The following is an 18,739-nucleotide window of genomic DNA, read 5'->3' as shown; positions in this document are numbered from 1 at the left end:
GGAAGCTGACAAACATCAAAGTGCTTTAAAGTAGTGGATAACTGCTGCGCAGCAGGACTCCAGCTGACTCAAAGCATCCAATGCATTCAAGCAAACAAGTGGAGTTTAATGCAACATAACATCTCGACTTTGATCATTTTCATTTATTTCACTTGTTATAGATTAAAAAGGGATTAAATCTAATTAACCACTGAATTAACTCAATTATTTCTGAAATCGTCTAAATTCTTTAAGATTTGTGTTGAATCTTACTCCACACTTGATCTAATGGTTTTAGAAAATATTTTAATAGCAAGTGTTTCATAAGAGTCAGGAGTTATTGATGACATTTAGCTGTGATTCTTGGATAAATTTAAATTTAAGAGTATGCCTATGATTTGGATTAAATAAACGCGCCAAGGTCTCCCCACAAAAGAGCTCTGTGATTCCTCTTCTGCACGGAATGCATCCCACCTTCACACAAAAAACACAACGCAGAGTCCATAGGACTCTGCAGCTGTCTTCCACCAGCTGCAGGTTTAAAGAGGGAAAGCCTGGGTTACAAACATATGTGCCGGAACACTTTACGGCCCTGCCCTGCCCGCCGGTCCGCCAAACATTTACAGAGACTGGACACAACTCTGACAATCTGTGACTGACACCTCTCTGTGTTTATATGCAGACAGAGGTACAGATAAAACCTACAGCGCTGAGATCTGGACCAAATCTAAGGCTACAGATCATAACTGCTCCAGATCATAACGGTCACCCAAAGGTTGGGATCATGAACCGGTCTGACATCTGAAAAAAGGCTTTGACTCTGATACAGTCCAAGTCTGAACCAATTCTGCCTAAAAATTAAATGAGATTTCTGTATTTGTCACCATAGAACTGTGATGATGTTGTATTTCTAATGGCGTTGGGATGGAAAAAGGAAAAAGACATCGGGCCCATGTCCGTTTACGGGTCCGACCAAATGCTCACCCACACTTTACCCAGAGTAGATCATTTATGCTCATCTCGAAAAATAAGTGCATGATCCCCCCCCCACCCCTTTGCTCTTCCAAAAGCCAAACAGTCGCCAGTAGACATAAGCATTGATGGCTAATGATGGTTTTCAGGTCTCTGTTGGCTGTTGAAATTCATTTTTGTGCTAAATAACAAGCACATTGAAGTTTATTCATAAAATTTTTTTTTAATACAACAATATTGTCAGCAGTGGTTATCTGTCCTACTCAGACATCTCTTTCCCTCACAATTTGTGGAACATGCAGCAAATATATCTGCACTGCCTTTTGGTTTTAGACCCACAGCATCCAGATAGCGCAGTGTTACTGCGCCGTAACGTGATGATGCACTGGAACTATTAGGTTGTTCAGCTGCTCTAAATTGGCATTGCTGGAGGATATTTGACATCTATTTTATTATTGTTTTTTAAATGTTACAAATATTTGACCAGTCGTGATTTTTGTCATACCTATCTATCCAGTGCAGAGACCACTAAAGGGGCAGGTGCTCAACAACAAAAAAGGGCACATCTAACCGCATTCTAGGACAGAATACAAACAAAGCCACACATCTTTCAGTTTAATAAACAATGATGAATTACAAAAATGTGACATATACAATCAAAGCTAAGGAAAATATCTGTATAGAGCATAACACTATGCCTATGTAAGATATCTTATTAGTAATTTCTTTCTGCATGTCTATTTTGTTATAGGAAAGTATTGCAATATTCAAACCTGCAATTTAGCAAGATATGTAAATCAGAGCTTGTGGTCTAGCTCTGATTTACATTTGCAGTGGAGATGAAGATGATCCATTCAGGAAAGCAGAGCTGCATCAAACTTTAACGTGGAACTGCAGAAAAACGAAAAAACAAAAGCAAAAATTTAATTGTTAATGCATGCCACCATGAGAAAAGCCTACTAAGTTTTGCTTTAAAAAAAAAAAAATGTAAATCACACATTTTTGACTAATGAAGTTAACTTTCTTTTTTGTAAAACAAACTTATTTGCGCTTGTCAGAAATCTTTTCTTGCTATTCTAAGTTTTTGTTTGTGACTCAAAGTTTTGCTTGTTATTCTCATATGACGTCTTGAGCAGGGCCTAAAATCACAACAAAAGATTTCTGATGTGTGCAAATAAATGTTTGTTTGGTAAAAATGGGTTATTTAATTAAAAAGTCTTTTAAACAAAACTTTTTTTTTTAAAGGAATCATTACAATCCCAAAAGTTTTGATTACAATTTTATTTTACTTAACTGAGGTTAGTTTTTTTTTTTCATTGAATAATTGGGAAACAAATTTAACTTCATACTCTGCGAACCAGACCCTAAACTTAAAGTCTGGGTTGAGTTTTTTTCCCCTTCATTAATGACACATTTATTACATTCATTATATCTATCATGGTAATTCAGGGTGAGTTATTTTTAATTCTAAATGAATATCCTTGTTGGACAATTATTTAAGTGCTATTCTCTTTCAAGATACATTTACCTAACACTAGAATAAATTAAATGGACATTATGCAGCAAAGGAAATTAGAAGATTGGACATATATCCATTATGGAGATGATCGGTTTTGAATGGGCGATGTGCCTTTATTGCATAAGTGATACTGAAGAATTACTGATATTAAAGATACAGGGGAGAAGTTTTTTAGTTATCTTGCTTTGCTAGCAAAGTCGTTAGCTTGCAGCTAGCTAATAGTACAACAACAGCCTGTTGTCTGTATGATAGAAATACTGAATCAATAGATAAGAACAGTTTTTCCTCACCTGGCTGTCTCCTCCCACTCAGCAGTTCTTCAGAGAAAGGCAGACACAGAGGCCTGTCGGTGTCTGTTGTATTTCATTACCTCTCTGCTTAAACTGCGACTCTGTGCTGAAGCAGAAACGATACTTCAATGTTTTCCGTCATCTGACAAGTAGCCAGTCTACTCCATTTTATTCACCAAAACGGTTTTTTTAATTCACCAAAAACTGTTTCGTTGAGCTCCAGTTAGCCAACTTATATAACTGCGCGAGAGGCAACTGCGCCATGCGTCACGGGCAAAAGGTCAAAGGTAACAAGGTGACCAGGTTATTATGTTGTACAAAAAAGAAACAAAAAAGCAAAAAATTTTAGCACATGTTTTTATGCGTCAGAAGAGGGCTTAGAAAATAATAATACCAAAAAAAAATCGGTTTATGAGCTTTTTGGGTGTGGGGGGGGGTTTGGTGAACTGAAGAGCTGACGGGTCACCCGGTTGGACAACTGATTAACCCGCTACTGGTGCGTTCACACCAATCAGGGTCGCAACTACATATTATTCAGATGGATGCGAAAACATAAATCGGTACCCTACTACCCCCTGAAGGAAGGTACGTCAGGGTGAAGGAGCGTAGAAAACATACGCTCACTTCCCCCCCCGAGACTAAGACAAGTGAAATGTAAAACTCGCTACATTTACTCCGTTATGTGCGTGAGGTGAAGGAGCGTAAGGGCGCGCTGAATTGTATGCAAAGACATCATCGGCGCGCCGCCCCCTCTGGTGCAGCGCCCCTATGCGTTGCATGCGCTGCATACCCACTTTTTGCGCCACTGACACCAATGATGTAATGACAACAAAACATTTTTACCAACACCGTGTTTTAATACCGTCGATCTCTGTATTCAACTGTTCTTAGGTCGTCTGCAGGCATTTATCCGTTTTTTACGTTTTTCCAGAATCCAGTTTTGAAAATGGAGAAATTCACTATAATCACCATGTGTACCTTCAACCTCAAAGCTGCTTATAAGTCTACTCTTATCTGATTTTTTTGAAAATCTTTCAAAGAAGGAATACAAAACCGATTTCCCTCATTGTTTGTGGTTGGGTGAAATGATCACACAATACATTTGTCCTTTCTGGCAGTTGTGAAATAAAATTTAAATTCTATTTATTCTGGATCTGGATGTCTCTCCTCTCTCTGTCCTCTCACTTTCTATCAGAGACATTACAGAAACAAGCAAACTGGAGAATTAGAATAGCCGATCCATTGGATTATGATTTGACTATAGTAAACATAGTTGCTTTGACTCGGGGCAAGGCAGGTTCTGGAGATGGGAGTTTGTCCTGTGACCGGTGGGTTGTTAGTTCATCTCAATCATTATGTCCTTGACCTTGACTTGACCTGCCTTGCAGTGATGGTGTTAATCTAAAATAGCATCTCTCTCTCTTTGATCGTTACACACAAATCAAAGAACTGAAGTCCCTTCTCAGCTTCCAGTTCTCCAGCTCTGCAGAGGTCTGAGCACCAATCCTTCATTTAATTCAGGTGTGTTGGGTAATGGACGTGTGCATGGGTGTAACCGATGCGGGGTACAGGTGTGACATGTCCCTCACGCTCCCCGAATCAGGGTCCTCTGTCCTAATTTTTTAAAAATGTTATTCACTCTCCTCTGTGGCTCTATCAGAGGGAAGAAGGGAAAGAGGAAAGGGAGGGAATGTAAAAGTTCATGAAAGTGAGATTATTTCTGCATTCACACAAAGAACAATGGTGAAACAGTATACCACTCAGAGTAAAAACAAATGTCTTTCAGGGACTTTTGTTTTACCAAGAGAATTGGACTTTTGATTGGAATGTGGCTAAGACAATTACATTTGAAAGTGACCTTTAATGGTCTTGGATAGAGGTTGTTATTTATAATGTAAGCATTATCAACCAATGACACTGTAGATTTAAATGTTCTAAATACTGCCTTGACAACATAACCACTATACTGTGTCAGCAGTATATTATTATGTTTTAACAAAGACTCAAAGTTCATTTTGAATGAAACTGAATTGTAGGAGTCTAGGAGAAATGTTATTTTAAAATCTGGGAAATCAGGAACTTTGGTAAATCCTTCTGCAATTACGTTTGAATTAATTTGAGTGTTTGAATTAATGAGTTACAACATTTAATTGAATATAAAAATAAATATTAGAGAAGAAAATAAAGGTGAACTAAAGATATAAAAAAAGAGGGTAAGAGCTGTAAGGAGGAGATTGACATTTATGTTGGGGGGATTTATCATATATCTTTGTACAGCTGACACCGGGCTCTGTGTTCTACTACAAATGTATTTCAGGTCCTAGCAGAAGGGTACGGATTCCCGAAGTGAAGATGCCATTTTTGAGGATTTCTCTGATCTGCTAAAGTGTTACAGTAGAAAGCTCTGGGTTTTTTATTGGCATAGTCCTTAATGTAAGTTTGAGCCATCTAAAAAAATTAGTGAACTACAGTGACAAGACTTTGTTTCTGAACAAAGGGACATGTCTTTTATCTTTTAAACGAACCCTGGTGATCTCTGGCAGAAACGATAACGCTACTTCTTATTTTGAATGTCTTTAAGTCTGGCCACCCGTGGAGATTTACACTGGTGTTAGCAGAGTTAAAATCTGATATTTACACATGAATAAAAATGCACATAACAGTTCTGTCACACATAACAAATATTACTTCAAACAAAACTTCAGGCCACTTAAGAAAATCAAAATCATTCTGTTTTGTAAATTCCAGAACAATCAGGGAAAGCATTTTGTTTTCATTCCTTTCTCAAATTTACGCACACCAAGATTACTATGGAGAGAGACTATATAGACACCCTTCTGTCAAATTTTAATCCGAGTTTGATGGATTAAACGTTATCAAAGCCCGCCCCCTTTAATTCCCCCCTCCCCCCATAGGACGTTTGTGACCTCCTGACCTTCCCCTATGGAAACTTTGTAACCTCCCCCCATAGGACGTTTGTGACCCTGTGACCTCCGATAGCCTTCAGTCAAATTTTAATTGGAGTTTGAAGGATTAATTTATATTAAACCCCTCCCCCCTTCCTGTGACCGGATATCCCCCCCCCACCCCTCCCACGAACAAAGACTTTAATCATACGGAAACTTTGTAACCTCCTGACCTCCCTCTTTTAGTTTTCTGCAGTGAAAGTGAAAGACAAACTCTAACATCACTGCCTTTCCAGGATTTGTCCTCGCATCATTGTGAATTCTACTTTGCTTCAGTCTTTTTTCAGCTGTTGAATCAACACTGATCTTCTCAGTGCTTCATGCTTTCTCCAAAATAGTAAAGGTTGGTTGAAACTTAAAGATTTCTTTTTCTTCAACACTTGCTAGTGTGATACATTTCAGTAAAAGTTCCTCATCTGTAAATGTATTTCTTAAGAATATGTGACAGGGACTAAACAGGCCCAGGTGAGGCTACTGCTCATATTTATCTTTCAGTTCTCCCCAAAGTTTAAAGTTTTTACACTGCACCACCACGCTTCAAGAGTTGCTCCAACAATTGTTTTGTTACCTTTAAAATTACGTACAGCTTTTGTCTCTGACTTATACGTTGTTTGTTTTTTGACAATAATGATTCTTTCCTTCCATTTGTTATCTTACATGCTTAAGTGTGTTCACTAACAAAATATAGTACACATGTAGTTGCTAAGGTTTCATTACTAAAAACTTATAAATGATCAATGTCAACCATCAGTCTGTATTAAAGTATTTAGTACAATTTCTATTTATTTAGATTTGATGTTTTGATGTGAGCCCTTAGATTTCTATCGATTTATTGAATAATGCTCTATGTAAATATTTATCAAACTGAATGATCATTCAGGTTTTATGTAGTTTTTGCTTTCCTTTCAATGTTTGTTGCACAAATTCAAATATATGCTGGCTATCGACCAACAATTCAATCAATAAATCTTAGTTTTTTTTCTCAAGTTACCCCTCTCACAGAGACTTACTTACATCTCCTGACACTTGGTCCTACTTATAATAACATTGACTTGCTATTGCTACACTTTACCTAATAATAAAACATGCTCACTACACAACCAGGCTCCGAGAGTTTGTCACAATGTGGTAAATTGTTTTGTTACCTTTAAAAGTATCTACAGCTTTTGATGCTGTCTGTTCACTAATGTTCACTAACAGACAGTAACTGATAAGTAACTGTAACTAATAAGCTTATAAATGATCAATGTGAAGCATCAGTATGTGTTCAAGAAGATCATATCAGTCAGACTTCGTAAAATATGATACTCAAAGGAATCAAAATTATAGTTCACAGAAAGGTAATGTATCCTTTTTAGGGAGCTTCGACTGTATGAAAGGAATGATTGAAATATATTATGAAAATATTCTATTTGCAGAATCCTGATAATAAAACTTCAATTGTGAACTGAATAATTAGATTGCAATTAGACACAAAAGAATCGACTGTTAATTAGTAATCATACTATGGAAATGACTAGCAAGATCTGAACAAACAAGAAACTTGACTACCTCAAGAGATTTCACTCGTAATGAACCGTCTGACTTTCTTTAGCTGACTAAATTTAATCTTACCAAATTTTTGCCGTAGAGCAAACAGGTACTGAGTTTGAAGCGGGTCAGATGAGTTTGAAGCGCGGGTCAGATGAGTTTGAAGCGGGTCAGATGCCTCCAGCCGTCTACTAAAGCTAGACTCCGGCCTTCCTCACTGTAAAATAAAACATTCTGCTTAATAAAAGAGTTCAAGTGAACATCACTTAATTCTCATCAACTTGTTGTTTGTACTAATCTTAAACAAGCGGCAGAAACTTTTGGATTTAAAAAAGAAAAAAAAAAGATGCTTTACAAATTTATCTATTTAAGTTGAGTCTGCAACAACTAGAATAAAATAAAAAGTGAACTATTTGAAAGTGGTGAGAATTTTGGGTGGTAAATGTTTAACATTTTAACATACACAGATATTACTCCATTTCTACTCAAGCAAACCGAGCTCGAAAATAAATTTTGCATCGAATAATATTTTGGATGAGTTTAAGAATATTGTTTGCCAAAATCACACAATGTAACTACACTTATCTTTTACATGTTGCAGTAATTGAATCTTTTGAGACAATTGGTTTGCATAAATTAAAGTAACTACAACCTATTTTGCTGCTCCACATACTTGGCTAGCAATGTTCCAGTTAGCTTCCCAGTCTGAACTTCTGGTCTTGATTCAGTCAAATCTTCTATCCTGTATCTCCTGTACTCTGATATTCTACAGAATTCTTTCTGTGAAAGCTTTGCTTGCTGGTCTTCTTCATGCTTTGAATGCAGTATCTGGTTTCTCTTACTTTAAACCGCCCAACTTGCACCTGATTGGCATGTTAGCCTTTCGATTCCCTCCCAGTGAGGCGGTGCTTCACAAAGCAAACTGTTTGTCAAACTGTTGATCTCCCTCAGAAGACATGGTGCCTGAGTTTTAGACACTAGTTGACAGCTCATCCAGCTTTTTACTAAACGGCAGTCCTAAAAGTATGTATCTTTAAACTATGAATAAATACATACAATTTTATAATTATTCGATCCAACGGTTATAGAAGTTTGATAATGCAATTCAGGGATTGTTGTTTCTTAACGTCAGTGTTTCTGCTACTGGAGTGAGAGTGAGAAAACAAGGAATAGGGTTAAACGAGGATTTAGAAATAAAAATACAAAGATGATAGTTGTATTTACTGGGAGAAAGACTATGACTAGCTATCAAGACAGAATGAGACCCGTAAAACTGTGGGGTCCATACAGTCATCCAACAATACACCTGCTCCAACAATTTATTACCCTTTAGGAAATGTTCCCTTTAGGAACACAAGGAGCAGGAACATCACAACATCAGATGTATTTTTCATCCGTATATCAGTGATTTAAAACTATTTTTAATTTTTGATACCATACGACAGAAAGCAAAGTTGTGCATGAATGTAAAAGTCAATTATTTTCTTCATCAATAGAAAAGTGTAATATGTTTATTATGAGTAGGATTAACTGAACTGAAGGAAAACAAAGGAGAAATAAATATTAATTGATACAGAACCGAATCAGGAAATATGAACTTATAAACTGTTGAAACCTTCAAGAATCTTATGTTGTGTACGATATTTAAGAAAATAATACTGAAACCGCACTCATGAATTTCTTTATTTGACTGTTATATCTAAAATATGTTACTTTTTTATGTTGAACACCAGACACATCTCACCTCTTTCCCACAGTTTTTGACTTAGTTCCACGACTGCAGTGGATTTTATAGTCAATGTTTAAAGCAGCACTGACTCTGAAGCGATGGAGGAAATTTACGTCAACATGGAGCCTGTTAGACAAACTGCATCTAATCACACAGGTAAGAAAAATGTTACAGATAAATCTAGCATGTACTGCATTACATTTTGCTAAGGTTCAGGTTTTTCTTAAGGTTCGAGCAGCTCCAAAGAGAGGCTCTGCCTCGGCGTGGCTTTGGGAATCCTGAATGTTTTACTTTTGGCCGAACTCATCGCCATCAGTATACGCAGTGAGTCTTGTTCTAGTCATCTTAAAGATGAGTAATGTTTATGTTTCTGTAATAAAAAATGTCATCGGCTCTTCTGAAATCAAACTAACCAAATAGCAATGGTTTGGAAAGCATAAAGCTTGGTGACTCAAAGTGTTGCAGAGGTGAATCATTACACTGTTACACATGAGTTTGATTCATTTTCAACAATGGATGCATTTTCAGCCATTTATGTCTTTAATATCTCCTCTTTTTCACACCATCTACCCAACGATTTATTGTTTAGTGTTACCTCAGTTTAAATTCTACAACCATAACCAAAATCATGAAACTATTTTATAAGTCTTAAGTGAAACTACGATGCGACTTCTATTTTGGCAAACATGCTTGTTGATTTTTTTTTCCAGCTCATGACATGACAGCAGATTTTTCTGACATTAGTAACTTTCTGACTGAGCAGAACAGCGACAGCAAGTTTCCCCCCACGAACGCTAACTTTACTGAAACAACTCCACGAGCTGAAGACACTTTAAGGTTTGTCAAAACTTTGAAAAAATTTGGATCTCATTAACATGTCTAGAACCTTTTCCCCTCTGAATTGTAGAGTACAACTAATAACTTTCCTTTTGTGGCTAAATGAATATAATGAACAACTTTTATTTTAATTTATTAAGTACTGTATCATTTGTGTGCTCTAAAAACAACAATGTAAAAGAAACAAAACTTTGGGTTTTTTTTCTTACAGAACGGACAAACGTCAGTTGTTCCTGTTAATTCAGGAGCTGCAGAAGAAGAGAGGAGCAGATCCAGTAGAGATTAATGATTAGGATTTGTGTTCAGTGTGATATTATTTACCAACTATCTTGTAGCATGTTAGCAATAACATAAAACCTAAAGATAAAATGTACACTTGTGACTTATAAAGTAACAATTTCACCGGTTGTTCTCTGTGTTTTTCTTTCTTGTTAAAACTCTGACATGTTAAGCAAATGTTGGAGGATGGTTGTGTTGAGGATTGGTTCAGCAGGAGGCGTTCTGATTGCTTCTTAATGTGACTTTTACTACGAGACTTTATGGAACTCCAGTTGTGTCCATTAATAAAGATACAAAAAAAAAGAAGGCAGCAAATGTACATGTTGGTTCCACAGGGTCCCCCTGAAAATATAGATCAAATCAGATATTACAGGGTAAAAGTAATTTGAACAGGGGGAAGCATATAAACAAGTCAAGTCAATGACATGATACAATCTGCATTTTTAACTCAGATAACTTAACTTTTTTTTTTTTACTGACGATACATTTTAATTTCTGCACTGTTAAGTAGAATGGAAATGACTTTTTTGTAAATTGTCTCGAGATTACCTATTGTAAATTAGTGTTATATAAATCAACTGAATTGTTTTAAGAAAGGTTACAATTTGCCCAACGGACTGGACCGTTGGTATGGACATACCATAGCCTGGTATCTGAGCAGGTATAGGTCACCCCTTGCGATAATAAGAAGCTGTTGTCAGAAACCGTGATGTTAAGTTTGATTTGCGAAGCAATTTTCTAAGACACTAGTCATAATATCCTGTTCAACATAATTCTCAGTAAACAGAGTATTAAAAGTCTAAAAACGAGCATAAGAATCACCATAAAGTCATGAGAAAAATGCTTGTGAAAACATTCTTGCTCCTGAATCTGGCTCAGGAAAATTACAATTTGAAAAAAAAAATAAAATTTGCTAAAGTGGGTGGTGCTTTAAGGTACAGAGAGACACAACCAAGTGTTGGGGTAGCTGGAGAGGAGTTAACCAAGGCTGTAGTAGCGCTGTTACCAACTTGGTACTTTATTGTTATACACTGCTTTTTGAGCAGTGTAGTTTTCTCCAAATCCTGCTTGAAGAAAGTATCAACATGTGCAAAACTGAGAAACTCTATCGGTCAACCAGTTGGACATTGAACTGCAGATGTATGCCATCTAGTACATTTCCTTTTTTTTTTGTTTGGTTTGAGGCAAATATCTCCATCACAGTGTACAGCCTGTCACAAATTAAATTTAAAGATTCACAGGAAATAAAAAAAAATATGCATCACTAATGTATTTCATCTGCCTCATGTTCGTTGTTGGATAATTTTTGTAGCTTTATGTAGTAGTAGTAGTAATATCATGTAGTGCGATAGTGACAGAGATACTTGATATTTATCATTTATATGGAGGACCAAAACTGACATAATAAAAATTATATATATATATATATGTATATTTTTTATTTATTTTATTTATATCTTTATTTTTTATTATTATGTTGTGTGTGTATATAAATAAATATATATATTTTTTTTTTGCTAAAAAATAAAAGCATTAATACATATTTTGATAAATATATTATTCTTTATATATTTATTATTTTATTTATATATTTATATTTATATGGAGGACCAAAACTGACATAATAAAAATAAAATAAATATATATATATATATATATATATATATATATATATATATATATATATAAACTGCTCAAAAAAATAAAGGGAACACTTAAGTGCTCCCTTTATTTTTTTGAGCAGTATATATCAGGCTGCACAGCTGGTGGCATGGCTGGTTCCTGAACGCCAACCTGTTTTTCTCCGTCCGCCGCAGTCTTCTCACCTCCGTCCGCCGCAGTCTTCTCGCCTCCGTCCGCTGCAGTCCATCCGCACAGTCGACCTCCATCCGCCGCAGTCGGATGGAGGTCTGCCACCTCCATCCGCCGCAGTCTTCTCGCCTCCGTCCGCCGCCTCCATCCACCGCAGTCTTCTCGCCTCCTGCTGCCGCAGTCTTCTCGCCTCCTGCTGCCGCAGTCTTCTCACCTCCATCCGCCGCAGTCTTCTCGCCTCCTGACGCCGCAGTCTTCTCGCCTCCGTCCGCCGCAGTCTTCTCGCCTCTGTCCGCCGCAGTCTTCTCGCCTCCGTCCGCCGCAGTCTTCTCGCCTCCGTCCGCCGTAGTCTTCTCGCCTCCGTCCGCCGCAGTCTTCTCGCCTCCTGCCGCCGCAGTCTTCTCGCCTCCGTCCGCCGCAATCTTCTCGCCTCCGTCCGCCGCAGTCTTCTCGCCTCCGTCCGCCGCAGTCTTCTCGCCTCCGTCCGCCGCAGTCTTCTCGCCTCCGTCCGCTGCCTCCGTCCGCTGCCTCCATCCGCCGCAGTCTTCTCGCCTCCGTCCGCTGCCTCCGTCCGCTGCCTCCGTCCGCTGCCTCCGTCCGCTGCCTCCGTCCGCTGCCTCCGTCCGCCGCAGTCTTCTCGCCTCCTGCTGCCGCAGTCTTCTCGCCTCCTGCTGCCGCAGTCTTCTCGCCTCCGTCCGCCGCCTCCATCCGCTGCAGTCTTCTCGCCTCCGTCCGCCGCCTCCATCCGCTGCAGTCTTCTCGCCTCCTGCCACTGTTTTTGTCATGGGTCCACTATGTCAACCTCATGACCTACAAACCGCAATTTATGACGATCTGTCCAAGTCATTCTCCATGGGCTCTGGGAACTTCCTCTACACCCGAGTTTCTCCCTTAGCGACCACCCAAGCTGCATGCTAGTTGGACTGCCAGTATCCATCAGCTGCTTCCAGGGTGTCAGTCCAAAAAGACCTGATAGTTCTCTATCTTTGGTTTGAGAGCATCCCTCCCTTCTGGTGCCTACGAGCTGATTTTAGGGTCATCCCCAAAACAGGCACAGAAAATCTTGTGGCCACATCTCCAATAAGCCGCATTGACAATGGGGCGAGGTTCTATCCACTTTCTCCAAAATGTGTTCAAGTTCTTCCAGAGGTGAAATTTGAAGCTCTGTTTCACAGATGACTCTGCCAGGATCCTCACAACACTTTTGGGCCTCTCTGGTTTTACTGGAAGTATACTGATGATTGGGAGGATACCAACCAGGGAGTGGTCAGTGGACAGCTCTGCCTGTCTTCACCCAAGAGTCCAAGACATACAGCCACAGATCAGATGGGAAACAACAAAGTCTACCATAGAACTGTGGCCATAGTGTCCTTGTGCTATGAGCACAAATGGACACCCGTATGCTTGAACAAGGTGTACATTATGGACAGTCCATGACGAGCACAGAAGTCACATAACAGTACACTACTCGGGTTTAGATCAGGGTGGCCGATCCTCTCAACCACAAGCCTCCAGGTCTCACTGTGAGTGCCCATGTGAGTGTTGAAATCCCCCAGCAGAACAAGAAGTCTCTTGGAGGGACACTCTCCAGCACCCCTCCAACAGCTCCACAAAAGGTGCCCAATGCGAACTGCTACTTGTTGGCTTTTCTCCTTGGTAGGAGATTAGCCAACCTACTGCCCTGCTGGCGAAGCCACTCGGAAACTCGTGACCTTAAATTTCCGGCATTTCTGCTTTCAGAAGGGACGTCCTCAAAAGAAACATCCACTTCTTCAACATCATTGCTTTCATGATGTTGTGGCTCAATCTGAACATGTTCTGAGCTTTCTTCAGAATCCATTTCTTCTGAGGTTGAACACTCAGAAATTCTCTCTAAAGGTGGCACGTAATTCTCCAAATTTAAATATCCCCGGATGGATGATCTCCTAGAGGAAACAACCCTCCTGTAATAATTTTTGAAGAATTCAATGTCATCTTCTGTGAGAATTTCTGAAGAAGATGGTTTTTCTGAAGAATGCTCAGAAACTTCTTCAAAATGTGCCACAACATTATCAGCAGCTGTGTCAGAAGAAGGGATTTCCTTTGAGGCGACGTCCGTATCTGCAGCGTCCATGCCATCAAAATGGTCTGCGTAATTCTGAACTCCGTCTTCTGAGTTTCCATCAACAGAAGACGCCTCTTCTACCAATGGATCCTCATAGACTGGTTCTAAATTTATCGCATCTTCCTGGCCGTCACAGCTCGTTTCAACGGCCAGGTCCATTTCGTCAAGGGGAACATCGACACTTGTACAGACATCAGTGTCTGCGTCCCCTGGACAAGTTTCCAAGTGGAGTCCACAGATGTTTTCCAAAGCCACAGGAGCTTCATCAGTAAAAGATTCCAAACTTGTCAAGACACCTGAAGTGCCACTGACAAGGCTGGCAGAAGCGTCCATGTCACTTTGGTCTTCATCTGCGTCTTCAGGGCATGTTTCCAAGTCCAGTTCACATCTGGTGGCAAAAGCCACGGTGTCTTCAGGGGTAAAATCAGGTAAAGGTGTCAATACCCCTGAAGCGGCACTGACAGGGTTGGTGGAAGCGTCCATGTCATCTTTTTCTTCATCTGTGTCCTCAGAGCAAGTTTCCCAATTCATTGCACAGATGGTCTCCAAAGCCACGGCGTCTTCAGGGGTGAAACTTGTCAATCTCGTCACGACACCTGAAATGGCGCTGGTGATGTTGGCGGAAACGTCCATGTGGCTTTGGTCCTCTGGAATTAACTCCTCAAACCCAAAATATCTCCACCTGATATCCTCGTCTCGGTCTTCGACAACTTCTTCCTTATGTTGTCCTAAAAGTTTTTCCACTCCTTTAGAGGCTAAGTAGCCCAGGCCCCAACCGATCGATAGCATCATTTTTAAGTTGAAATCGTGGGAAATTCTCTTTACGTGGATTCTAAGGCAGCTGGAGAGCAAACTGAAAATTCTTGTATTCCAAATGATAATAATAATCTTTTGAACCTTTATGACATCATAGATGAGAACATTGGAGGCATGATGATGTCAAACAATCTGTGACAGGTTCTTGTTTGTTTTAGTTGCTATGGAAACACAGAGTTATGTGTAAGGTGGGACTACTGTCAATATGAAATGCATGGTAGACATTTAAATCCGTGAATGCAAGTCAATAAATGTGCATAAATGTAAGTTTTGTATTTGTCCTGTTTTTCAACTCATACGTGTAAAAATAAAAGATTTTACCTATGACAATACCCATAAACAAACAAATTAGTACAAGTGTTTTATAGAATATTTTTCCAGACGTTAAACACATCAGTCACATTTAGAAACTGTCTCTAAGCCTCTGCTGGATCTATTTTGAACCGTCAGTGAGGAGGATCCCCTTAAACAGATCATATCTTGCCTTAATTGCTTGTTTTGTTCATAAGGAAAATATTTAACATCTAACAATTAGATTTTTTTTTACATTTGAATCAGTGACGAGGATGATGCACCAAGCAGATCAGCCAAATAATTTTATGTTTAATCTGACCTTCTTTATTTATTTTTGTACCTTTTCTCATTCTCTAACATCTCAGCCTCTTCACTGTGTGTTTATGAATCGCTCCTTTGTGAGATCTCCTGTTTACTCTTAACACCGCAGCATAAAGTGACAGTCTACCCAAAACATTTTGCTTCTCTGATTGCATTGCAGGACCAGTTAATGTTGTTCTGTCAGTTTAGTTGAGTTTTGTTGCCCTCTCTCAGTCATTTTTGAGTAAATGAGTTTTTTTCCCCTGTTGCGTTATTAAGCATGTTGCGATAAAAAAAAAAACACAATAAAAGTAGCAGGGAGAACCTGAAACCACAGTTATGAATAGTTCCCCATTCATTTCCATGAAGCAATCTCATTTGGAACAAACAGCAAATACCTGCAGCGATACTACAGCTGGGTTGATGTAAATATCCATACAGGTCAGCGTGTGTCCAGTTTGAGTGAAAAGAGGCAACGAGCAGAGGCAACACGCAGCGGCAACGAGCAGAGGCAACGCACAGAGGCAACACGCAGAGGCAACACGCAGAGGCAACACGCAGAGGCAACACACAGAGGCAACGCGCAGAGGCAACACGCACAGAGGCAACACACAGAGGCAACACGCACAGAGGCAACACGCACAGAGGCAACACGCAGAGGCAACACGCAGAGGCAACACACAGAGGCAACACGCAGAGGCAACGCGCAGAGGCAACACGCAGAGGCAACACACAGAGGCAACGCGCAGAGGCAACACGCAGAAACAACGCATAGAGGCAACACGCAGAGGCAACACGCAGAGGCAACGCACAGAGGCAACGTGCAGAGGCAACACGCAGAGGCAACGCACAGAGGCAACACACAGAGGCAACACACAGAGGCAACGCGCAGAGGCAACACGCAGAGGCAACACGCAGAGGCAACGCACAGAGGCAATGCGCAGAGGCAACACACAGAGGCAACACGCAGAGGCAACACGCAGAGGCAACGCGCAGAGGCAACACGCAGAGGCAACACACAGAGGCAACGCGCAGAGGCAACACGCACAGAGGCAACACACAGAGGCAACACGCACAGAGGCAACACGCACAGAGGCAACACGCAGAGGCAACACGCAGAGGCAACACACAGGCAACACGCAGAGGCAACGCGCAGAGGCAACACGCAGAGGCAACACACAGAGGCAACGCGCAGAGGCAACACGCAGAAACAACGCATAGAGGCAACACGCAGAGGCAACACGCAGAGGCAACGCACAGAGGCAACGTGCAGAGGCAACACGCAGAGGCAACGCACAGAGGCAACACACAGAGGCAACACACAGAGGCAACGCGCAGAGGCAACACGCAGAGGCAACACGCAGAGGCAACGCACAGAGGCAACACGCAGAGGCAACACGCAGAGGCAACACGCAGAGGCAACGCGCAGAGGCAACGCGCAGAGGCAACACGCAGAGGCAACACGCAGAGGCAACACGCAGAGGCAACGCACAGAGGCAACACGCAGAGGCAACACGCACAGAGGCAACACGAAGAGGCAACACGCAGAGGCAAGGCGCAGAGGCAACACGCAGAGGCAACGCGCAGAGGCAACGCGCAGAGGCAACACGCAGAGGCAACACGCAGAGGCAACGCGCAGAGGCAACACACAGAGGCAACACACAGAGGCAACGCGCAGAGGCAACGCGCAGAGGCAACACGCAGAGGCAACACGCAGAGGCAACACGCAGAGGCAACACGCAGAGGCAACACGCAGAGGCAACACGCAGAGGCAAAGCGCAGAGGCAACACACAGAGGCAACACGCAGAGGCAACACGCAGAGGCAACACGCAGAGGCAACACGCAGAGGCAACGCACAGAGGCAACACGCAGAGGCAACACGCAGAGGCAACGCACAGAGGCAACACGCAGAGGCAACACGCAGAGGCAACACGCAGAGGCAACGCACAGAGGCAACACGCAGAGGCAACACGCAGAGGCAACACGCAGAGGCAACGCACAGAGGCAACACGCAGAGGCAACTCACAGAGGCAACACGCAGAGGCAACGCACAGAGACAACACGCAGAGGCAACACGCCGCAGATTCAGTTTGATAAATATTTACATAGAGCATTATTCAATAAATCGATAGAAATCTAAGTGCTCACATCAAAACATCAAATCTAAATAAATAGAAATTGTACTAAATACTTTAATACAGACTGATGGTTGACATTGATCATTTATAAGTTTTTAGTAATGAAACCTTAACAACTACAGGTGTACTATATTTTGTTAGTGAACACACTTAAGCATGTAAGATAACAAATGGAAGGAAAGAATCATTATTGTCAAAAAACAAACAACGTATAAGTCAGAGACAAAAGCTGTACGTAATTTTAAAGGTAACAAAACAATTGTTGGACTGAAAGATAAATATGAACAGTAGCCTCACCTGGGCCTGTTTAGTCCCTGTCACATATTCTTAAGAAATACATTTACAGATGAGGAACTTTTACTGAAATGTATTAGACTAGCAAGTGTTGAAGAAAATATAGTTTAATATCAATTAATCCTTCAAACTCCGATTAAAATTTGACTAAAGGGTATCGGAGGTCACAGGGTCACAAACGTCCAATTGGGGGAGGGGAGGAGGTCAGAAAGTTTCCATAGGGGAAGGTCACAAGGTCACAAACGTCCTATGGGGGAAGGTCAGGAGGTCACAAATGTCCTATGGGGGGAGGGGGTGGGGGGACTTAAAGGGGGCGGGCTTTGATAACGTTTAATCCATCAAACTCGGATTAAAATTTGACAGCAGGTGGTATATATAGTCTCTCTCTATGGCTCTGTAAGCATACGATTCATGTTTGAGTTAAATAAAGGAGTTCATCAAACACTTCTTTATGTAACATTATGAAAAATCTAAAGATATCAACCCGGACATCAGAAAAGAGTTGTGAATCTTGTCAAGTTTAGTTCATCGTGGTGTACAGTTTCCAGATGCTTGAAGATGAGACATTCATCAAATGAAACATTTAAGTGAAAGTCTAAAATGCATGGAAATGTTCAGCCATCTTAATAAGATGAATTTTCTGTCCTATAGATTAATATATTTTGGTGTAAATATAAATCATGGTAATTCTAACTGACCTAAAACAAGAGAAGCTTGTTCTGATTTAGCTTCTGACAGTGACAAAAAAAGAAGTGACTTTTTATTCTGTGTATTTAAACTTCTGGTTTCAATAGTAAATTTGAGTCTGTGTTTAGAATTTTGACCAAGTATAGATTTCAAAAGATCCACAAGGAATAAAAACTTTTCTGTTAGATATGT

At 40.5% G+C, this 18,739-nt stretch overlaps 1 protein-coding gene across 1 annotated transcript; it reads right to left on the bottom strand.

Annotated features, from left to right (window-relative positions):
* Window positions 1-6,849: 6,849 nt before the first annotated feature.
* On the bottom strand, window positions 6,850-12,700 carry LOC145551516 (uncharacterized). The gene is made up of 2 exons (XM_081606652.1): window positions 11,928-12,700; window positions 6,850-7,473 (listed from the first exon to the last, which is right to left on the bottom strand). Exons 1-2 carry the CDS (start codon window positions 12,696-12,698, stop codon window positions 7,471-7,473), a joined length of 774 nt encoding a protein of 257 aa, XP_081462778.1. The 5' UTR covers window positions 12,699-12,700; the 3' UTR covers window positions 6,850-7,470.
* Between the last annotated feature and the right edge of the window lie 6,039 nt (window positions 12,701-18,739).

The sequence above is a fragment of the Poecilia reticulata genome, chromosome 4 (genome assembly GCF_904066995.2).
Source record: "Poecilia reticulata chromosome 4, P_reticulata-male-v2, whole genome shotgun sequence".
Lineage (NCBI taxonomy): Eukaryota > Metazoa > Chordata > Actinopteri > Cyprinodontiformes > Poeciliidae > Poecilia > Poecilia reticulata.
Note: the sequence above shows the minus strand (reverse complement) of the source record. Positions and strands in the feature narration are given on the sequence as shown.